The 24,410-nt window shown below is 38.0% G+C and overlaps 1 protein-coding gene across 3 annotated transcripts; it reads left to right on the forward strand.

Moving 5' to 3' along the window:
- The first annotated feature begins 578 nt into the window (after positions 1-578).
- LOC148870464 (protein trichome birefringence-like 35) lies at positions 579-7,840 on the forward strand. Of its 3 annotated transcripts, none has more exons than XM_088967675.1 (6): positions 579-1,219; positions 1,632-1,911; positions 2,037-2,208; positions 2,463-2,659; positions 2,792-2,944; positions 7,069-7,840. In XM_088967675.1, the coding sequence occupies exons 1-6, from the start codon at positions 994-996 to the stop codon at positions 7,397-7,399; spliced, it is 1,359 nt and encodes a 452-aa protein (XP_088823801.1). In that variant the 5' UTR covers positions 579-993; the 3' UTR covers positions 7,400-7,840. The 3 variants fall into 3 exon arrangements, with proteins under 3 accessions (XP_088823801.1, XP_088823800.1, XP_088823802.1); XM_088967674.1 differs by having other exon boundaries at positions 857-1,219; positions 2,352-2,659; XM_088967676.1 differs by having other exon boundaries at positions 1,078-1,219; positions 1,627-1,911; positions 2,352-2,659.
- The last annotated feature ends 16,570 nt before the right edge of the window (positions 7,841-24,410 follow it).

Consider the following 24,410-nt stretch of genomic DNA (forward strand, 5'->3'; position numbering starts at 1 on the left):
TTGTTTGTCATCTTTTATTATTAACGATTATCAAGATGGAAAACCAAGAGTGGAGGAATTTATTATCTTGATTTAGTTTAATATAATATGCATCTTTAAAAAAAAAAAAAAAAGTAAGGGTGAATGGGTGATCATTTTCAGTTTGGTCCTGACCAGCACAGGAATTCCGGGCTCAGGCCTAAGTTTTCTGTTCAAGTCCAGCCTGGGCCCTGGCCTGCATGAAGCCCACAATTGTGAGGGCTGGGCCTTGAGACTAATACTTTATGATCGCTTCATACCATATGTAATTTACACATAGTAAATAATTCATAAATATATAATACAATATAAAATATAATATATGTAAAGTTTTATACATTAGATACATATGCCCGTAATCAAGCCCGGCCCGTGCCAGCCCATGATCACCCCTAGGTCCAGAGTTAACACAAAGTTGGAGGTCATAAGTCATAACTTGCTGTTCTCAAAGCGAGTAGCCCACCAAAGAATAAGGTGGACCGACAGAATGATTTAATATTTATCACGCCGTCGTTCACGTCGAGTGATTTAATGATTATAGATAGTAATCCATTTCGGTTATACCAAATCAAATAACACGTTACCATTATTCATCACGGAAAAGAGATAGAAAGGGAGAGAGGTCCGATCTCCTGAATCAAAAACCGTGCCAATACACTGAGAGTACGGACATCCAACCGCACATCCCCGTACATGTATGTTAAATTCATGGAGAGGTTCGTGATGTGCGGCTAGATGCCGTGTCTCAGAGTGTTAGCACAGGATTCGCTTTCAGGAAATCCCATCTCGAATGGAGGGAAATTCCAACAAGTAATTCCACAAAGTTACTCGTTAATTTTCAACAGAAATTCCTTTCCAGCCAGCAGCAAATCAGCAATCCACCGTCAGTCTATCGAGAAATCCAAGCTCTCCTCGTGTAAGTTTAACCGTCGTCGTTGAAAGAAGATTATCTCTGTAAATTCAAGAGTTGTATCTATGTTGCAGAAATGGAGCAGGAAAAGAATCCATTTCCCTCTTCTTGCTCTTTTCAGTGTTCTCTTCTCTCTGTTTGTCATTGGAGTTACAATCCTCTACAACCAGCGAAGCATTCGGCAAATACTTGAAGACAGAGAACAGCAACAGCTTTCCATTACACAGACATCATTACTCTCTTCTGACCCTTCAAAAGCCTCTGGAGTCAACAACCAAAACCAAGCTCTAGGTGCGTTGGCATCGGAGCCTATCGATCTACTTACCATTAATTTCAGTAAAATCTATCTGGGTTTGCTGATTCTGCTGAAGTATTTTCGCGTTTCTGTAGCTTAATTATCTGATGCTTTTCCCTTACCATTAATTTCAGTAAAATCTATCTGGGTTTGCTGATTCTGCTGAAGTATTTTCGCGTTTCTGTAGCTTAATTATCTGATGCTTTTCCCTTTTTTATCTTATTTTTGAGACCGTGATGGTTTTTTTTTTTTTTTTTTTTTTTTTTTTTATGGATTTCTGTAATTTTCTGTTATGTTCTGATTTTACGCACTTGAATTTTATGTCGTGTTACGTTCTTTGGAATTTTATTTTTGCATTTGATTAATTGATTTGGTCTCATGGATATAAATGGGATTTTGTAAGTTTAGCGAGCTTGGATAGGTTCACCAAATGCGCCTCCACTCGACGGTACAGTGGCAAGAAAACTGTGCGGATTGACCGTATGATGGAGACCGACCGACGGCGAGGAATTCCAGAGAGATGCGACTTGTTTTCCGGCAAATGGGTCTTTGACAATACCTCTTATCCGCTCTACAACGAGTCGCACTGCCCTTATATGTCCGACGAGTTGGCGTGTCAGAAATACGGAAGGACCGACTTGAGGTACCAGAACTGGAGATGGCAACCTCATAACTGCAACTTGAAGAGGTATCTCATATCTGTTGCTTTCATATTGAAATCAAGACTGTTCGAGCCTCCTTTAGTTGTCCATCTTTGCTCAATACTTGTTTTAGAATTTTCAAAATTTAAACAGCTACTGTCTTATGCTAAAGGTGGAATGCGGCTGAAATGTGGGAGAAATTGAGAGGTAAAAGACTGATGTTTGTTGGGGATTCTTTGAATAGAGGACAGTGGACATCCATGGTATGTTTATTACAATCTGCAATTCCAGCTGACAAGAGATCCATGTCCCCCGTCTCTCCTCTAACAATCTTCAGGGCAGAGGTAAGAGAAAACCAACCTCAATAGAGAAGTTGAAGTATCAGACTTAAAATCCTTAGACTAAACTGGCATTTGAAGAGCCCCCATTCTGTCTAAACGTATTCTCAATGAAACATTCCAAGTAGGTTGATCTTACCCAATTTCAGAATCATACACGTTATGTGGAAGGCAGAGGATTATCCTGTACTCAAGATGCATTAACACAACAACCATTACACCTTTTTGTTAATGCATTGATGTTTATGATTCCCACCCAGGAATACAATGCTTCGGTTGAGTTCTATTGGGCACCACTTCTTGTTGATTCGAATTCTGATGATCCGGTGAACCACAGATTGAAGGACCGAATAATTCGGCCGGACTCAGTTCTCAAGCATGCTTCCCAGTGGGAGAATGCTGACATACTGGTCTTTAACACCTACTTGTGGTGGAGACACGGCCCCATTAAGTTATTGTAAGTGCAATTTCTTGCCAAATCAGGCATGGCACTAACTGTGTAGCCAGTTAAGTAGGAACGTAGGAATTGTCTTCTTTCCTCACTGTTTTTTTTTTAATTATTAAACCATTGGCTCATATGACTTTGCAGATGGAGTAGTGAAGAAAATGGGGTATGTGAGGAACTGGATGGCCTGCGAGCTATGGAGTTGGCTATGGAGGCTTGGGCCGAATGGGTGTCTTCAAATGTGAATACGCTCATAAAGCGGGTATTCTTTGTTACCATGTCTCCTACCCATCTCTGGTGAGTGTCAACCCCCTTTCTCTAATACTCCTTTCTTTTTGGGTAAATTATAGATTACTATCCTATATTTTTGTGTGTTGATGCTTAGCCCCCTGACCTTTTGTTTGCAACAGAAACCCCCTGAACCTTCAGATTCTAGCATTTCCCCCCCACTTCCAGCACTCAAAGATTCCCATGTGACTGCCATGTGTTTGTTAAACATTTCTAAATCTTCAAAACTATCTTTTTTTTCTTTAATTTGTTGGACCATTTTACCCTTTTCTTACATATTTATTGTAAAGACTTCTGTTTTTTTTTTCTTTTTCTTTCTTGCACTAAGGGTTTTATTTATTTAGGGTTTAGAAGCCCGGGAAAGAAAGAGATAACATACTTTGCCTTGCCCATTTTCGTTAGTTTGAAATGTCATCATCTTAAGTCATCTTTACAAAATAAAATATTGTCATCTCACCCATATGATTCTTGAAAGGTCATTTTAGTAAATTAACTTCCTCTGTCATTCCAATTAACACGGAGGAGGGAAGTGTTGGAATCAGTGTTCTAAAATGAAGAGGCGTGATGCAAGGCGTTCCACTACCTAGAGGTGTAAGGTTGACGTAGTTCAGAACGTAAGAGGCGTAAGCCTCCAGAACATAAGCCTCCTTAAGAGGAGGAGGTTACAAGGAAGAATGGGAGGAGGATGAAGAGGAAGAGGGGATCTCATTTTTTCTTTATTTTTAATAAAAATATTTTATATTAAGAATAATAAAGATGCATGACAATAGTTGAAAAGGGGGGTAGGGGGCAGATCACTTTATTTCCTCTTATCTTTTCTTCACTTTTCTTTCATTTTCTCTTTTTTTCTTCTTTCATTTTCTTTATATTTCCTTTTTTTATCTTTTTTTTCTATCTTCTTATATAAGATGTGCATGAGGCGCATGAGGCATACGCTTCTAGCACGTTTCACGAAAAAAGCTAATGAGGCGTACACCTCAAAGGTGTTAGCGCCTCTAGCATATGCCTCGGGGTGTTTTAGGAGTGCCTCTAGGCATATGAAAGTCCAGGGGGTCTTTGTTGTGAATGATAGTTTGGGGGCCAAGTGTCACTACCCCAAAAGTGTAGGGTGGCATTCTGTAATTTCTATTTTTTTATCTATAAATTTAAATGACCAAAATTTATAGACTTCAACGAACTTTAAAGGGCGCTTTCAAATGAAGAAGAACTTTATAAGAGATGGATTATGTGAGCTATTAATTTAAGAATTAAAGATAGAGTGGAACCATAAACTCACATGCTTAAGTTTAACTGTCTTAGATTATTTTAGGGCTACATGGTTATCTGGATTTACTTAGGCTGTGTTTGGGAGTGCTTTCTGGCCTAAATCGGCTTCTGAAAAAGCCTCATTTTGAAATAGGCTTTTGGAAAAAGTGCTTTTTATTGTTTGGCTGGTCAGTGGCTTTTTTGTGTGAAATAGCTTCTTACAAATGTGGAGTTAAATGGAGGTTTTTTCTGCTTTTTTTCAAATGACTTTTTTTAATGCAAAAAGGCCAATTCAAGCTTTTTTAACCAAACAATTTTTTCACTGGATTTTGGCTTCTCCAAAGTAAAAAACACAAAAAGCCCACTGGAGTAGATCGGTAGCACTCCAAACACAGCCTTAGGATCACTACAGAAATTACTTTAGCAATTTAACGCTTTAGAAGAAAACGGCATGTGGTTGAAATTACAAAAGCAACTCATGTATCATTGTTAGCATGTCTAGTGGTTTTGGTAAAGAAAAATAGCATAAGGAACCAGCATAGCACCATCATTACTGACAGGGTGCACCTCCCTATTCACCATCAATCAATTAGTGATGCAGGGCAAATTCATTTTGTTTGAAATAGGGGTTTTATTATTTTTAGTGATTTTTTTTATATATCTTAGTTTTGTCAATTTCTTATTCCTTGATGCTAAGGAGTCAAAATTAATCTGTTTTTCATATTTCTGGTGTCATTTAATAAGTTCTCAGTTAGCCATCCAAGAGAACCAAGATCATTCAAATTCAAAATGATATGAGCAAATTATATGACCAGTGTGCTGATTCTGTTTCGGTTACTCGATAGGATGAGTTTGGAATTTCTTCTTTTTTTCGATACTAAAGATAATTATATTAATTAGCAGAGAGATTCTTAGTACATTGCCTCCACTCAGACTCACCTATAGTTTGGAAACTTTATTTTCACTGTGACTTCTTCTTTGGTCTTCAGCTGGGGTTTTAATTTCTAAGAAAACATTGTAAAGGGACTTTCTAGTACTGAACGAAGTTTAATGTATTTCTTTTAGAATTTTCTTTTGTGCATTAGAGTTTTCTGACAGGAATGAAACGGTGATCTTCATCTTCTCCTTTTTGGCACTAAATGCTTTGTTAGTTGGAAGCAGAAAGCTCAGTATAATTTTTCTGCATGTTGTTTGTCGAAGATTGCTTTAAATGGACAGTCTGGATCAATGGACATATTTGGTAGCCAATGACAGGAAGGGAGATGGTTATATGTTTATTTAGCCTCTTATACCAGACACCTCTCACCAGCATAAATGCAAAGTCTTAAACGTAGATTTTCCATGCTTATCAGAAAACTTCTATTGTCCATGCTCTCTTTTTACTGTTTTCGTTTTGGAAAAGTTCCTATTGAAGTTCTGTTTTGTAGTTGCCTCCCTGCTCAACTTTTCAAACTTACTGTTTGTATCTAGTAGGAATCCTTATACTAGGTACCCATGATAATCAACTTGTCTAATTCATGTTGAGGATGCTGTTGTATTGGATAGAAACTACAATGCACAAGGTTTTGTATGATAAACATATGTTTCATGATCTTATAATTCAACTCAACTGAGTAAATCCCTGTCCCAACTCAACAAAAACTTTATGAGAAAATGTATTCAGGGTTCAGATAGTTTCTGTGTTATGAGAAAATGTATTCATGGTCAGTCCAAGATCTACCACAATCCAAACTTCACAGTATTCAAGCTTCATAGTTTCTATGTTATGCCGTATTGATATCAGCATGATTGTTAACGTGTCACCTCGGTGTCACAAGGATGTCTAGGTGAGGAACGCCAATGCAATCAAGAAAGATCACTAATACCTTGCTTTCAAAGTGCTAACCTTAAGAAATTTGGGCAACTAGAATAGATAATGTGGTATCAGGTATGGAATTTACATTAGATATTGGAGTGTCCAACATGATATAGCATCTTTGTTTAGGTACTCAGGTATCATAGGCATCTATCCACTTGCATGGCACTCTGCATTGGGGTGGGGAGCTGCATTACACCGTACCATGTTAATATTAAGTTATTGATTATTTATATTGCTTTAATTGTATTAAGTGGAATTTAATCATATTATAATTTAATTCTTTAATACTTGTATTTATTGTTTATGTTAATTATTGGTATTCGTCATGCTGTTTGCAACAAAGCATCCAAACTGCACTGCCAAATGAGAGGTTGCTGAAACTATATATTGCTGTTGATTTACCAATAAGATGGCATATTTAGAAGTTTATTGCGATGGTTGGATTCCTTAAATAAACTGTGATGTGTTGCTGGAATCTATCAAGGCTACCATCAGCCATTGAGAGATTGCTCAGACTGGCATTCTTATTCAGCAGTATCCAGTTTGTCAAGCAACTATAATTATCCTTTGATCAACTACCCAAGACATATTTTTCCAGATAGAGCCTCCAGCCTTGAGCCCATAGCGATTTTTCTCTCCCATGCACAACAAATTGCCACTTTATCTTTTTCTGGGTGGGCAAGAAGGTTACTGGATGAAGATTTATTTTGTACCCAAATCCAATGATTGCTCTTCAGTGTTCAGACACTAGCAACTAGACAAAGATGGCATCCTCTAAGCTTTGGAGTAAAGTAGATATAGACTGTTTAATTAATATGCAAATAAGAATAAATTTCAATCTGAACACCCTACATAATGAATGCATTTCACTGGGGAAAAAATTGTGGGTTAATCAGTTTCAGTGCTGGAGGTTTAGACATAATATTTCTTGTTTAAATATTGTTGATGATGAGTTTCAGAACTGGTATCATTATTTTATGATTTTGGAGATTCGAAAACAAAACCTTTTTAAAACATTTGTGGCATACAGGAGCCGAGAGTGGAAGCCGGGTAGCGAGGGCAATTGCTATGAGGAAAATACTCCCATTGATGTAGAGGGTTACTGGGGAAGTGGGTCTGATTTGCCCACAATGCGGATGGTGGAGAATGTTTTAGGAAAGTTGAGGTCGAAGGTTTCTGTTGTCAACATCACACAGCTATCCGAGTATCGGAAAGATGGCCATCCTTCCATTTACAGGAAGTTCTGGCAGACACCGAGTCCCCAACAGTTGTCAAATCGCACGAGTTACTCGGATTGTATACACTGGTGTTTGCCTGGAGTGCATGACGTCTGGAATGAATTACTGTTCAATCTTTTATAGAAATAAGTTGGTAATACTTGTAGCTTCATTTGAATTTCGTCCCTTTGTTACAAACTCGGCTAGATTTCTGCTTCTAAGGCCTTAAAATTGGCGAAATATCAGTGTTATCAGAATATCATCAGATATGGAAACCAAACCATATATAATAGCAGATTAATTGCAGATATGACAGAACTAGCTGGACTGTTCAACTTGTGAACTTAATACTGCACAACCCCAACGGAGTCAAAGGGAAACTTACACTGGAATTGATTGGAGTGACAAAGTTGTGATGCACCTTTGAAGAACCAGAGATGGTCGTATTTCAATTCTCTATTTTTTCTTTCGTCTTTTTATTTTTTTTGGATAAAACGGAAGAGGAGTATTTCAGTTCTCTGAAACTATGGCATGTTATTTTATGGACAATTTTAGTGATTAAACTATAGTATTCTTCTATTACTAGAATCCTTTGGAAGGTATACCAACCAGACTTGCTGGTGAGATCTCCGGTTGGTGTCCTCCACCAAGACTTGGGATCAAATCCGCCTTTCTTTCTTTCATCACCTACATGCTGGAATTAGTGTTATCAGGCTCTGACTGGCTAGAGGTTGAATCAGTGACTGGAGACCCGGTTAATTGATGACTTTCATGGATTGAATGAATGAGCTAACCGGTCGGTTAACTGGTAAAACCTTTACCATGATTCAATCAATAGGTAATCCGGTTTTCCGTCTGGTCTGACAACACAGGCTAGGTTACAGCCAGGCTTTTCGAATGGATTATCCCACCGGTCCTCTATACGTAAGAGGTATATTTGCAAACGCATGTGGGGGTAACGAAGGATTATTACCTGGATTGTTAAAAGAATACATTAAGGCCAGTTCACTTTTTCTTAAGTTACTTATCCAGTTAAATACAGTTACCTGGGTGAATTTTTTCTGGGAAATATTTATCTAGGTAAGTGTATTTATCAATGTTCTTTTATTTCTTATATAAATAAGACAATGACTATTTTAATCATAAAAATCCATTATTAAAAGGGGCATTTTTGTCTCATTAAAGAGTTGACAACTTTTTTGGGTAAGTGATATCCAGGAAAATAAATTTTCCCTGGTCCCCACATAAATTTGAAAAAAGAATAAGGGATTTTTGGTCAATGAGAACCAAAATCCTATTGACCAACTTTTCCCCCTCTCAAAAAATCCGAAAAAAAATGCCCCCAAAGTCCAACATTGACCGAACGAATTCAAATACAAGGTGATTGAGATGCATATGGCACAAGTAAGCATGTCAATGGACCGGTTTTGGATTGGACCCCTTACAGTTCAAGAAGACATTGAATTGGACCAATTCAGTCCAAAATATTTAATAGATTGCATTGGACCTGATTCGTCGTAAGAAATTTTGGATTGGGTTGATTAAGCCAATATCTGGTCCATTGATATAAGATAAGAATATATGTGTCAATGAACGTTTGGGTTGAAACCAATCTAAATCAAAATGAATTTGAATAGATTAGATGATCCAAACATTGAATTGGAACAGTCCAAATTGATTCAAAACATTCATTGAATTGGATTGGACCTGGTCCATTTATAATGAATTCCCATTTGATTGGATTGGATTAGACCTAATCCAATTCAATTGACACCCTTAGGCACAAGGTGTTTCTAGTAAATACTAGTGTGGTTAATAAAACAAACATGCTATTTATGGTGGTGGACAGATTTATTATTCACATTTTTTACCCATGTGCGGCCACACGTCTCACAATACAAGATGCTGATGTGCAGTTGTAAATTAAGGCGGATAGAGCACGGGTAGAGAGTATTGGACAAGAAATTTGGTTTGTTTATGGTGGGCTTATGGCATGACTCATTTAGAAGGTCAATCAATTCTTTATGATGTTAGCCTCAACAAATTTAACTCAGGAAAGTATGCTTTTGTGATAGTAATACAGCCAAAATTTGATTTTATAATGTCAAATGACTTAATCTATATTTTTACTCTTTTGTCTGTGTTGGAAAATGATGCAAATAGAGTGTAAATCTCAGTTTAGGATAAATTTGCATTCTATTTCACTTTTGCCTGTGTTTGGTAATTGTCGATACAAATTTCATGTATTTCAATTAGCATAAAATATAGAGACAAATTACAAAAAAAATAAATTTGTAATAAAGAAAACAATCAAGGGAATGAATTCTCTTCGATTTTCGCTCGATGATGTGAGCAACATCTAATTAACGGTCGAATTTTGTGAAGATGAGAGCCGTTGATGTGTTTCTCGTACTTCTTGAAGTGTTGATGTAATTTTCCTTGATTTTGGTGCTTTGGAAGATTTGATGTATATTTCTTCACTTTGGGTTTCACGCTTGATCGACTGTGAAGGATGCTTTTCTAAGAAGGGCCCTTTTGTAGTGGCATGATCTTCTTTGGAGAACTTGAATCCAAATGAGTTGCAGAGAACGGAGAAGTTTTTTCCCTTCTTTATTCTCTCTTGATCTTGTAGTTGTTGGAGTTTGCAGGAGCTTGTAGTTGCTTGCAATATTCAGTATTGGTGTCTGAGAGCTTCTCATAGTGTGATTCTCTAAAAGGAAAAATGAACCCTCTTTCTTCTTAGGCAAGACTATTTATAGCCAAGGATAAAAACTACCACATCAGCCCACTTAGCTAACCAATCTATGTGAATGGGGTGTTGGGTTAGCATTAACCCCTATACATGCACCATTATACAAGAGTTAGTATACTTGGATGTTTGAGCCACTAAGTCAAATTTATGTAGACTTGGGCCTTTGGCCCATGGAGGCCCATATTAATTTAGAGGTTACCATGTAAATTAAGCCCATTTATTTGGTTTCGAATATTCAGATGTCTACAAATGCCCTCTGGAGGACGAGGTGACTGAGCTCCATACGATGACGATGACGATTTCCAATGCAGCCCTCCGTTGGAATAATCAGAATGGCCATTGAGAGATCGAGTTTGAAGACATTGAGAGATTGGAGCAAAGCCTTCCTACTTTCCACAAAAGTTGCGGTTTATACTTGAGGTTAGTGATTTGATTTTTTCCTCTCTTTCCTATGTTGCCATTGGTTTACTTCATCTCGAGACTTCTTCTCTCTCTACCATGAACAGTTCATGTGAAGAGGTTTTAACCGATATCTTCTATTTGATGTTACATGACAAGATCGACCATCCATGTTTTTTTTAAATAAATACTCAACGATCGAAGCTATCATCAGGCTGTATTTGTTAGACTGTCCATCCCTTTCTTTTATTTCTGTTCTCACCATTGCTGTAATTGATCTACCAAGATATGTGTTGTTGCTACATAACATGTTAAATTCCCATTTATTGACCATGGGATTTTATAGCAAGATGTTAATTTTGGCATAGTGCTCTTATCTCCTCTCATCAATGATCTGGTGCCATAGACTTTGCAAGGCCCATCTAATGAGATTGGGGCTACCAAATGGAAAGACGTATTAGTACACTATCATGTATGTAGAAGATTTGTTGTCCAACTTGTCTACTATTAAATTCAGGCCATTTGGCAACTCTAAAGGATGGAGAGCCAACCTGTCCTAGGCACCAAGACGATCGAATCCAATCGAATTTAATTACTAATATGGGGAATCTGCACATGTCCACTTGGGTGTAGCAGTTTATTCTTCCACTAGAAGCGGGTATGGTGAATGGTGATGACATCATGGAAAATAAACGGTATCCACTCGATCAAGTAATGCTTGAAACACGCTGCATACTTTCATAGTTTCATAACCAAAACCATAAAAACTCTAGATTGAGGCTCTCATATTCTGTCCTATAAATGTGTTCCATCACATTGACTGAAATCGTACTTTGATGACTAAAACTCCTGGGTCAAACAAGATCTGGCTGTTTGTTCCTAATGACCCATTAGCGGGCTTGGTATTTTAACAATGCTCAACAGAATCAGATTATTTTCCTTTAATTAATTGTAAACAGCTCAGTTGCCACTGTTACAGAGTGAATTGTAGAGTAAGGCTTTTGCATGGATGCCCCTTTTGGCGTTGGATGAATAAACGCAGTATGGGAGCCAATCTTTGAGATGATAGTATGATACCTTACCGTATCACATGGCAACAGTAGGATGCTTAAACTCCATGACAGCAGCCCACTAAAAATTTGACGGAGTTCTCATTGAATTGTATACAAACCAAGTCAACAGGAAACATGAACGTATCCCTTATGACGATTGGATTAAGCATTTGAGCTTATCCCACCAAGGTGCCAGTGTCCTTGCTCGTGGACCTTTTGTCATTAGGTAACCTGTAAACCAACAGAACCAACCAAAATGAGAGTCATATGTACGCAACTTGCTTATGAAGATTGAATTGTAGAGTGCATTTTCTTTCCCTTCCTCATTGACTTGTGCCAATAAGGTTCCCAATGACTGTTCTTGTGCAACAATGTATAAAATGAGCAATTTCTCGAGGATTGGTGCAACAAGTACTGGGGGTTTGAAGATGTATTGCTTTATGCTCTGTAAGGCAGTTTTGCAGGCCTTATCCCACTCAAATGGGATATTTTTTTTCATCAATTTGTTGAATGGTTGACAACGTCCTACCAGGTTAGAGATGAATTGTCGAATGTAAGCTAGTCGTCCTTAGAGACACTTCAACTCTTGTAGGTTCTGTGGCTCTGGCATGTTTTAGATGGCATCAATCTTTGACTAATCTGTTTCAATCCCTCGATGGCGAACAATGAATCTGAGGAACTTGCTTGAGGTGACTCCAAATGCATACTTGAAAGGGTTCATCATTACTTGATACCTCCTTAGTCTATTGAAGATGCTACACAAATCATCGAGATGGTCTTCTCTCTTCTTAGACTTAACAACCAAGACATCGACGTAGCACTCGACCTTCTTGTGAAGAATGTCATCGAAGATTCGCTACATCGCACGCTAGTACGTAGCACCAGCATTTTTAAGCCCAAAAGGCATCACCTTGTAACAGTAGATCCCCTTTGGTGTTCAGAAGGCCGTGAGTTCTTTTTCCTTAGGTGCCATGCGAATTTGATTGTATCCAGATGAACTGTCCATGAAAGATAATGCCTCGTAGCCTGTACTTGCATCTACCATGAGTTCAGTGATAGACAAAGGAAAGTTGCCTTTTGGGCAAGTTTGATTTAGGTTCGAAAGTCAACATAGACCCAAATTTGATTATTCTTCTTCCTTACAGGGACAATGTTTGCAACCCAAGTTGGATACTTCACCTCCCGAATGAAACCAACTTCAATGAGCTTGTTGATTTCTGCTTCAATTTGCCTAATCAACTCAGGTCAGAATCGATGTTGTGTTTGCTTGATTGGTTGTACCTTGTGCCTAATAGAGAGGTGGTGGACAACAACCTTCGTGTCTAAATCGGGCATTTCCTTGTATGTCCAAGCAAAGACATCCTTGTGCTATTGAAGTAGTTTGAAGTGTTTGGCTTATTCTTCAGGGCTAAGGAGTGCACTGATGTAGATAGGTTTAGGTTCCTCTTTAGTGCTAAGGTTCAACTCCTTTAAGTCATCCACTGTTGCTTGGCTTCTTTCTTTAGAGGTAGGAGGAATGGGCTCAAGTTCTTCATTAGAAGAAGTTCTTGACAGATCTCCATCCTCCTTCTCATTAATGGTGATGTGATTAACCGAGACAATGTCTTCATCCTTGGTTAGCCCTTCACTATGTTCTTCCATGTCTTGTCCTGGTTAGAAGTTGAACTTTGATTGAGAAGATGATGATGATTTAATGACAACAGTCGGTTGTCTAACTGTGAATGTCTAATTAAAGAAACTTCCAAGTTCGTCACCCTCTTCATATGAGAAGGAACAACACTCTGAGGCTTCAACTTCTCCTTTGTGGAGATGGCACATTGTAGGCTTTGACTTTGTTGTCGGCCCTTTTTCTTCATATTGGCACCCTTAGGCCCTATGCGGGAGAGTACTGAAGTCCTTTGGGGTTGAGCAGATGGTGTTGGAGCAACATCTTGTCTTCCGAGCCTGTCAAACGTTGATAGTCTTTCTATCGGTTTTCTAACCGACCGAAGATTGAACTCCGTATGTATGCTTCTTTTCCTTCTTGTCCACCACTTTTACAGTGATATGGTTGGATGACGTCTTCCTCTGTGAAATATAAGTTGGTGGATTTCGATGGTATCCTAAGCCAACATTTTGCTGAGGGATGTGGGAGCATCCACTTTGTAAAGCTCTTTGCAACTTTGTTAGGACATAAGCTTGTCTACTTGTAAGGACTGGCTCAAGGTTCCCTAACTAATGATTTTCACCTTCTTTGTAACCTACCTTCTCGCGGAGCTTTTCAACGTTTAGGTCAAACCGCCCTTCTTGATGTTGCCCTACTTTACTAGTTGATGTAACTCTAACAAATACTTTTAGAGGTGGTTTAGAAACTGATGACTTCGATGCTATGGAGATTGGAAGCATAAGATCATTCTCGAGAACTTCAACGTCGCTCTTTGATATTGGTGTAGTACTTGTTGCAGCCATTACCTCAAAAGGTAGTTGTCCATCCTTCTCTTTGACTTTGGTGTGTAGCAAAGCACAGGGGTTGATTGGTTACAAAAAGAGGAAGGTGATGGTGGAGTTGATGGCAAGGTAGAAGATGCATGTTGATTTTGTAGATGTTTCTTATCACCACTTGAAGATGCATTTTCTTCTTCATGTATTGTGTCTTTCTTTGCCTTCCAAACCTTCACTGTGTAAGATTTCAGCACAGAGACCGGAAGAGCTTAAATGACCTTGTCAACATAGAACTTTGCATCAACGAAATGTGCTTCGGCTTTGTTGAAAGGCTCTGGCTCAGCGACTACTTTCCTCTGTGTTCCATTATGATAGTATTTGAAGGATTGGTGTTGCGTAGAAGGAACCACTCCTGTCACATGAAACCAAGGACATCCCAAAAGAAGTTGGTAGGATGTCTTGGCGTCGATGACATGTAAAAGGGCCGAAGATGTCAAGTCCCCTATTTCTATATTGGGACACACCATGCCCACGACACGTTGTCCCTTTTGATTAAAACCTTGGATTTTCAACTTACTCTTTAGCAATTCGTCCTTGTCAATCCCAAGTTTTTCATAGTGAAGGCTAACATGATGTTGATAGCAGATCCACAATCAATGAGGATGAGTGACATGTTTTGTTCACAAACATATCCAAGAACATACAAGGGTCTGTTATGTGGGCGTGACCCAAGTTGTAAATCCTCATTTGTGAAGGTAATTGTCAACATACAATTCGTGCAGCTATCCCCTTTTAGTACTTTGCTTTGGTACTTGTTGGGGAGAATCAGGGTCTTCGCCATTGCAAAGCGAACCTTCTACGGTAGTTGTAGCGCTTAGGTAAGGCTCAAGTGGGATGGCACTTCCTCCAGTTGCTTTGCTAATTCTTCATCACACATGGGGTGCTCTTGAAGAAGCCTTGTCATGTCTTCATCATCATCGAATGAAGCTTCTTCTACTGATGGAGATGTTTCCTCTTGTCAATTGTCACCATGTATGCTACTACACACTCCTCTGACAAAAGTTCTATAGGCATCAACTCCTAAAGGGTTACTAGAGTTGGATGAGGTTGTTGAAGCACTTCCTCCTCACTAGCTGGGGGTACTTGAGGTGCTTTCTTCTTTGGCACTTTCTTCTTCTTGGAGGCGTTGTGTACTCGCTGTCTTCTAGTTCGCTTTGGTCTGGTTGATGTAGGGACAACGGGACAAGGAGCGTTGTTCTTACACCGAGAGACGATAGTCCATCCGATCTCGTCTTGAAGAGATGCTCTGAGTCACTAGAGTAAACGGAAATAGTCTTGCCCCTATTCAAAATGGTTCCTTCGGGTTGGTGTTGTACCTTCTCCTTAGGTTTCTTGCTGGTGAAAATGAACCACCCATCTTCTATCTCATCTTTTGAAACAGATGACTCTTTCCAGTAGTCCAAGTCATCAATCATCAGCTCATAGAGAGTTGGGATGTTGGTATTCCTGAACCTTGGCATGTCAGGATAAGTATAGACAGTGGTCACCTCTTGATCAACAATAAACTGGACAGGAATTGCCCCCCTGTGGGAGGGGTACCGTAGGAATAGACGTCATTGGGGGTCCAGCTACCTTGCCCCTAGTCTCCATAATTTGAGGAGAATCCACTGAGTTGTGTTGTGGTGTTGACTTCCCTTTTGTGGGTGCATAGTTCCTTGAGGTCTACACACTCACTTTAGCTTGAGTAGAGGAGGAAGAACCTATAGAGGATTGTAGTGGTATTGGGTATAAAGCCCCAAAAGTCACTATAAAGACGTTTGTAGTAGCAAAATTGCCACCAAGATCTAGCTCGATCTTTCCTTGTTCTGGAAGATGAAGTCTTTTGTCCTTCAGGACAAAACACTTTTTAGTTGGATGACTTATCATTCGATGGTACTGGAAATACTTGGGGTAAGTCACACGTCCTCGTTCTTCAAGTCACTTGGGCGGTGGAAGCTCAATCAACTTTGATTGGAGTAGTTGGCTGAGCATTTTTGGAATGTTGGAGTTAGGAATGGATACTCCTTCTCTTCTAGTTCGATCAGAATAGGCCTAGACTTTTCTTGGCCTTGGTTTTGCAAAAGACTTCACTTTGATCTCCGTCTTCTTCTTCTTGTTGGAGCTCTTAACTAGTGCAGTGATAGTATTCATGACTTCCTTTCCTTTAGAGGAGGAGGTCTTAAGGTCCTTCTTGGCTTCTTTCTTTCCATCATTCTTTTCACGAGGATCACTTAGTTGCAGATTCCCATGCTTGGCTATCTGGATTTCCATGCCATGAGCTCGAGTAGCTAATTCTTCGAATGTTGTAGTCATGTTTCCTTTGAGGCTGTAGAGTAGTCTCCAATGCATCCCTTGGTCGCATGTGTCAATGGTAGAGGATTGGCTGATTTGTTCCTTGCACTGAAGGGCGAGGTTCCTCAACCGCTCGATGTAGTCGATAACGGACTCATCCTTTCTTTTCCTTGTAGTAGAGAGTTCTGGAAGTCCAACAATTCATCGTGTATAGTAGAAGCGAGCTAGGAATTCTCTCTCGAGCTAGTCACAACTGTTGATGGAGTTGGGTTGGAGGTTGGTTTACCAATCAAATGTTGTAGACTTGAGGGAGTGAACAAACTGCTTCACCATTTGTTCGTTGTAGGTTCCCACGTTGTTGCAAGTCTCGATGAAGTGGGCTATGTGTTGCTTCGGATTGTTGTTCCCATCGAACTGCTAGAACATAGGAGGTTGGTAGCCAACTAACATGCACATCTCATCATTTCGACGAGTGTATGGTTTGGCATACACTAGAGTGGTATGTGGAGCTCCTCCATATTAGGCCCTTAAGGTGTCAACGATCATGTACTGGAGTTGTTGCATCGTCAGAAAAGCGACAGAAACTTGGGTGGTGTCTTGCATCATGTTCTACACTATGACCCGATCATGCTCCTCTTGTTGCTGCTTTTGTTGCTCTTGGAAGTTAGGAGTCATTGAAGAAGTGAATCCTAGAGGGTGAGAAGGTCCTTGATTGGACTTTGCTTGGCGGTTTTGTATCTCCAATTTGTTCATTAGGAAGGCAATCTGGAGATCCTTCTCAATGTTGGAGTTCTTGAGGTTGTCAATGACTTCAGCCATCTTCTGGAGTCGTTCTTCCATTGTCACGGCTTCTGTCATCATCATTGGTACAATGCCACTAGAAGAAGAGTAGGAGTTGTGTGATGAAGAGGAATGAGACTTCGTCCTAAACGCAGTGCTGGATTGGTCATTTGGGAGAAAGTGTTTTTTCCCCTCTCATCAATGTTTGAAGCATTGAATAAGTTTTCCTTCTTCAGAGTAGTCACCTTGGTGATTTTCCATGTAGGAAGCTCCGCTGGAGATGGTAGTTGCTCTTTATTGGATTTCACTATGGCAAGTGTGTAGGACGGTTGTAGGAAAAACAGAAAGCACCAGAGGACTTGTGGAAGGAAGTTGCAACCATCTTGGTAGCCATTGGATGACTGTTGTAGTTGTTGACTCAAAATATGAGAGGAAGAGAGCGTCTCATCGGGCGTGCTAGAAATTTGTTAACACAAATTTCATGTGTTTCAATTAACACAAAATATGGAGACAATTTACAAAAAAAATAAATTTGTAATAAAGAAAACAAACAAGGGAATGAACTCTCTTTGATTTCCGATCAATGATGTGAGCAACCTTTGGTTAACGGTCGAATTTGGTGAAGACGAGGGTCGTTGGCATGTTTCTCGTACTTTTTGAAGTGTTGATGTAGATTTCCTTGATTTTGATGCTTTGGGAGATTTGATGTAGATTTCTTCACTTCGAGCTTCACGTTTGATCAGCTGTGAATGATGCTTTTCTAAAAAGGGCCTTTTGTGGTGGCTTGATCTTCTTTGGAGAGCTTGAATCTAAGTATGCTGTAGAGAACGAAGAAGCTTCTCCCTTCTTTCTTCTCTCTTGATCTTGTAGTTGTTGGAGTTTGCAAGAACTTGTGGTTGCTTGCGATCTTCAGTGTCGATGTCTGAGATCTTCTTGTTGTGTGATTCTCTACAAGGAAAAATGACCATTTTTCTTCCTATGCAATGCTATTTATAGACAAGGGTTAAGGCTGCCACCTCAGCCCACTTAGCTAACCAATCTCATGTGAGTGGGGTGTTGGGTTAGCATTAACTCATATACATGCACCATTATGTAGGAATTAGTGGTTTTCCAATGGAACCACCATATTACAATAGGAGATGGGCCAAATTGGACTTAATACACTTGGATCCTTAGGCCACCAAAACATATTTATGTAGACTTGGGCCTTGGGCCCATAGAGGCCCATATTATTTATAGGCTATCATGTAAATTAAGCTCATTTGTTTGACTAAAAAGTTCACATGTTTACAGTAATATTACATTTTTGCATTAACAAATGACAAATCAATGCATATTTACTTTGACAATAAGATGTAAAAGTACATCAATAGAAAAGAAGTAAATTTGCATTCAAGTTGGCTTTTGATAAAAAAAGGCATATGCCCTCTTGGAATTTGTATTTGCATCTACTACAACTAAAAGTCTGTTTAGTAAGAACGTAAATTTGTCAGTACAAACCTAACCCAACTTTGCAATTTATATGAACCGTTTTACACTCTACATATTTGCATTCACACTAATTTGCATCGTTTCAAAATACAATCTTGTATACATGCCCTTACCCTGATATATAAAGTGTGTGCTTTCTATGGTTTCTGTGCATGTCATAAAAACCAAGTATGTGTTTGTTTCCATTTAAGTTTTTTCATTCAATATTTGTACTTTATTTGCTTGCAAAACCGAGAAAGGTAATAATTACAACCGTTAATGACAATTAGGCACCACTAGGCTCCACATTAGCGTAATAGCGAAAAAATGCTTAACTATTTGTGGAAGCTTTACAAAATAACTTCCCCAAATGGTACACATGCACAAAAACCAAAATCCACTTTTATCGTTCTCAATGTCTATGGAAGAGCAAGAGAGGGAAACTACTGAAGTCACACATATGTAACAGCATTTATTGAATAAATGCCCACAAAACCAAACAACCTGTTAGTATGTGTTTGGTTCCATGGGCATTTATGGATAGACTATTTATTTGTACTTTTTCACTTTAAATGTTTCCCGTTTTTATTGTTTGGTTGGACTTCACTTTAAACGTTTTTTACTCTTCACCTCAGATTAATACACATTAAAGTGTGCCACATCAACATTTAGTTTCAAGAAACACTGGAGCGTTGGGGAAAATAAAAATTTGACATTTCTCGAAATGCCCCACATACAAAAATCAAAGTGTTTCAAATTTCTTTCATTTATTTGATAAACGTTGAAATCAAATAATTATTTTATTTTGCTTAACTCCAACATGTATGTGGCGCTAATGTAATAGCGTTTTTTTAATAAACACCCCCACAAAACGAAACACAGCCTAAATCCACATACATATTACTTACATAAAACAGATACGGTTCACAATTATTTGCATGTTCTCTTACACTTACAAAAAGCAGATACAGTTCAGTCATAAAAGTTAATAATTATATGCACATGTGCGTGGCATGTACTCTTACAATATATTTAAATTATACTCATACCTTTCAAAATTTTGAAGGCTTTTCTATTCATCAGAATTAAGCTAAAAAGTTAAGCTAAATTTTGTACTAAATTTTAAGTAACTTATTTTTTGAAGTTCTAAGAGAGAAAATTTAGGATTCAGTAGTCTTCACTTTTTGGATTTTGTCCTTTGGTTCCATTTTCACGGTGGAATAAAATTTTGTGTTTTCACTGATTCAGAAATATCTGTGGTGGTGTTATACGAAAATGGCAAAAGTGAAATTAAATAGGATAAGAAAAACTAGACCACAAACATATGTCATGTCACATGTCACATTACATACAGCACTCACTTCAGTTAGAATGATTAGAACCATTGCTGCTTATGCATCCATTTTTAAAGTATGCTTGTTTATATTAACCTTTCGGCAATAAACATCAATGGTACCAAATACAATTATAGTGGTATGGTCACGAACTAAGCTTGACCTATTCGAGTTTGATTCATAAAAAGTTTGATTCGGTTTGGTTTTAATCATGTTTTGACTCTAATTTACAAACTCATTTATTTATCGAATTGAGTTTGAGCCTAATAAAACTTGACTTGTGAGTTTTACAATATTTTTATAATAATAATAATAATAATATGTATAATAAAAATATTATATATATAATATTTTTTATATATAATAATAACTAATTATTATAATTCTTAATTTTTTAAATATTATATATATGTATATATATATATATATTTATTTATATTTATAAAACATTTTTTTCAAGTTGAGTTTGAGTTGAGTCAAGCTCGAACTTATGAACTTTCGATTCGGGCCAAGTTCAAGCTCAAGGTTCTGGTTCTAGCTTGAATTGAGCTCAACCCTCGTACTGCCTTGGCTCCACCCCTAGTGGTCTTCGTCAATTTTTAATTTGCCACCTCTGTCCAAGGTTTATTTGTGAAAAGAAAAACATTTTGCATAGTCATTTAATATCACAGTTTTTCTTTATTAGGGTCCATTTGTTTATAGTGCAAATCTGAAGCGGATACAGGTTTCTACCAAGTTTAGGCAGAAAAAGTGGTGGAGACCACATCATCTTTGTCCTTACCACCTCCTATCTCTTTCATGTAAGGGGGACCATATATATTATACTCACTTCTCACAAACAAATAAAAAAAGAAAAAGATAAAATCTGAAGCAAAAGTAAATTAGAATTTACACGTTGCCTATCACTTCCAAGCATTTACACAAGAAAAGGAAAGTTTCACTTCTCATAAACAAATAAAAAAACTAAAACCTGAAGTAAAAGTAAATCGGAATTCTCTTTGCCTAGCACTCCCAAACAAATGAGTCATAAAAAAATATAACCATAAGAAATTTATGAATCAATATCATCATCATCATCATCATGGAATCCCCTACATGAATCTTATTCTTCTGTTTAATGTCAAAGAAATTTATTGATCATATTAAAAATAGATTAAGAACCCTCAATTCTACAAAGTTAGAAGCTATAAATTAAAGAAGAAAAGATAAGAAAATCTTTTACATGTATGTCCATTTGATCATATGTAATTAAATTACATATTCTCAAATTGGAGGTCTCTACCATATAAAATACACACTAGTTTAAGAAAAAGAAACATCAGACTTTGACAAAGATTAAATTTAGAATGGACAAAATAAACTTAGGGAGCGTTTGGTAGGTTTTTTCATATGGTCTTTTGCACTTTTCAAAGCTTGAAGACCAAAATTTGGTATTTTTATATTTTACAATAAAAACAAGCCAAAAAATACCTATGCTTTAAAAGTAGTTCACAAAAGCCCAAAATGGCAAAAAATCTAGAAATTTCAAATGAAGCTTTTTGTTCTTTGCACCTAAAATCTCTCATTCAACTGCCATGTAGTATGTAATACATGGTAGATTAGGATATTTATCAAAAATTCTAGATCTTTAAAGACAATACTCCAAGAGATTGTTACACCGTTTGACCATCTAAACTATCAAAAGACCATCCAAAAGATGGCAATTTTCCTCATTTCCCCGATCCCTGTGGGGATCTGCCCTGAATAGGACGGGGATGGGGAAAATTTCATCCTTGTTAGCAGGGACGGGGAGAGCACTCCCTGCCCTGCAGGGACCCCGATCCCCGCCCATGGGATCCCCATTAATATATATGTATGTATACGTTATATATGTAAACATACGTCTATATATTAATGCTTTAAAAATATGGTTGAATGAATATGTTTGAATCTTTTTTAATAGATTGTAAATTTTAATTATTTTATTTTTATTTTTTAAGAAAAGACAAAAACAAAAACAAAATTATTAACATTATAAAAAATTACAAGAAATGGGATCCTCGTGGGGATGGGGATGGGGAGAGGCTCCCAGTCCCCGCCCTGCCCCATTGCCATTCATATTCCTAAACAACGGTTTTACCAAATGGTGCCTTAATCAAAGAGATGGACTCTACCTTTGTGGGGCCATCTCAGATACCAAAACAAAGATAATTGTCATTCCTCTTTAACAGGATTTAAGAAGGGAATCAAATAAATTACTTCTTTCCCCGACAAATAAGTGGAATTAAACATATAAGCACTAATCTAAAAGGGTCAAAACAGTGTGAAGATCAAGGACAGTATGATCCCTAATAAGGTTTGAATATAATTAGCAAAGCTTAAAATTCTCAACATCAGTCTAAACATATGGATGTGTGATTACATTTCCATGTAACAAATTAAGTTAGAATATTAAAGTATTAGATAATTTAACAAAACATTTTTATTTTATTATTTTAGGTGAAATTCTTGAATAGGTTTTAATTCTCTCTATAGTTTGGTAGACTTGTAATTTATATGCCATGTTTTTATCAAATCATCACTGTTAAGAAAATATGGATGCACCACCTAACACGAATTTACATCTAAGCATCACAGCATATATTGAGAACACACCTTCGAAAGATGTTTCTGTTAACAAGATATTACTATTCTCTGGTCTTCGTTTGTATCGCCCCCTTACATGGCTGGAGCGCTAAGAAGAGGGTGGAACTTATGTCCAAGTTTTAATGAAGTGGTGCATTTATATTGGTTTTCCCTACCTTTTTCCTTCATTTCCCTACTTATTCTTTCCCCTTCAAATCAAATACAATCTTGAAATCTAGACGCTCAGTTGGTCGCTCTGAAGTGCAAGCCTTCACTTAATTCCATGTATTATAATCTCAATACTACTGATGAACATTAACTCAAACTGGTACAAAAACCCTTTTATCATTATTGTCTCTAGTCTCTCCTCCCCTTTCACGTAAATATATATTGATTGTGCAATAACCCGATTCGGGTTAGTTGGGCTGGGTTGGGTAAGACAGCAATCCTATGACAAACCAATATAAATATGGGGTTGAGTGGGCATTATTTTAATTCCGACCATAATTAAATTTCTAACCATATTTTTGGGTCGGGTTGAGTTTCAATTTGGGGTGGTCCAAATCAAGTTGCTTTCCGCAGCATACACGAGGCAATGAGCTACTTGAAGGGGGTGGAGGGGATCAGGGGATAGGGGAATGTTGAAAGTTGAGGCAGGACGCGCGACGAGAGCTTGGGGTGGTGCGGCTCGCTAAATATTTTTACTATTATTTATTTGTCTTTTTTTTATCATCACTCAATAGTCAATAGATGCTGGATGCAGGCAGGCAGCAGGTAGGCAGGGCACAGGGCAGGGGGGCGCCTTATCCGGGTTTGGCGTCGGGTGCATTTACTTCTTACTCGTTTCAGGACAAAGAAATGAGTGAAAATATGAAGTGATGTCGGGTCGTGGGGTCCACTCCGGAACTCGTGATGGTGGATGATCCGCTTTCTTTATGATTACGTGATTTACCGGTTTGACATTTTGACCGGATGGGTTTTCACTTCTCTCTAATATTATTATTCTATTATATGAATATAAATATTTAAATTTATTAATATTTTGATTGACCATAATCTGTGGGAAGGCTGCACCTAGTCCTAGTCTGTAGGGTCGTAATGGCCAACACTCCAGCTCCCACGTGGCTCATTTATAATGGGGTTTTTCTGATGTAGACCCTCTGATGTGACTGCTACCACACTGCACACCACTCGCCACTCTGATGTGTCGACACTAGACAGACAGACGCCTGCTCACGCGGATGATCCCTCCTCACTCCTCATCCTGCTGCTCTTACTGGGAGGGTAATGATCACGCGGTAGTGCTAACGCTTCGTTAACTTGTGATTTCTATCGTGTACGTCTCTCACTGGCTTGTGTTAGCATTCCTAAACTTTTAAGCCAATGAATGACGAACACGGTAGAAGTCTCACAGTTCATTCGCTATGATATTCCCACATGATCAATTCATACAGGTGAAAAGCTGATTGTTTCATATTGGCTATATTGCCCTCGCAGATCTCGTTTAATTGTCTACAACTTTTGCCATGATCAATGGAATTTGAATTATAATATTGGGGTAAGACTAAGATGCGAAAAATGTAAAATCTCTAAAGGTCCTCCCAGTCCCACTGTCATGTATCCTATGATGGATATCGTTGAAAATCTATGATACCAAAAATACATGGTATCATAGTCGAACCCCTAAGGAAAAGGTACAGTTGAAACTTGAAAGGCACCATACTTCGCCACTTTCCTTATCTGGAAGGAATCTAGATCGTTCAATAACATTGTCACTTATTCTCACACATTCTCTGTCTCTTATCGCCCTCATCAAGAAACGCAGGTATCTGAAGGAATGATCAGGTTCGTCCGATGAGATATAATCAAGGCTGTAGAAAGTGATCCGCTGTTGGATTAGAATTTTAAAATAAATAAAATCATGGCAACAAATACCGTAAGATCTCCGGATTTTAAGACGAGATATTCTAATCCCAGTAACCAGAAGGGGTTAGAGATAGATTTTGCCATTT

The sequence above is a fragment of the Nelumbo lutea genome, chromosome 2, assembly GCF_056320005.1.
Source record: "Nelumbo lutea isolate HS-2025 chromosome 2, American lotus-T2T, whole genome shotgun sequence".
In the NCBI taxonomy this organism is placed as follows: domain Eukaryota; kingdom Viridiplantae; phylum Streptophyta; class Magnoliopsida; order Proteales; family Nelumbonaceae; genus Nelumbo; species Nelumbo lutea.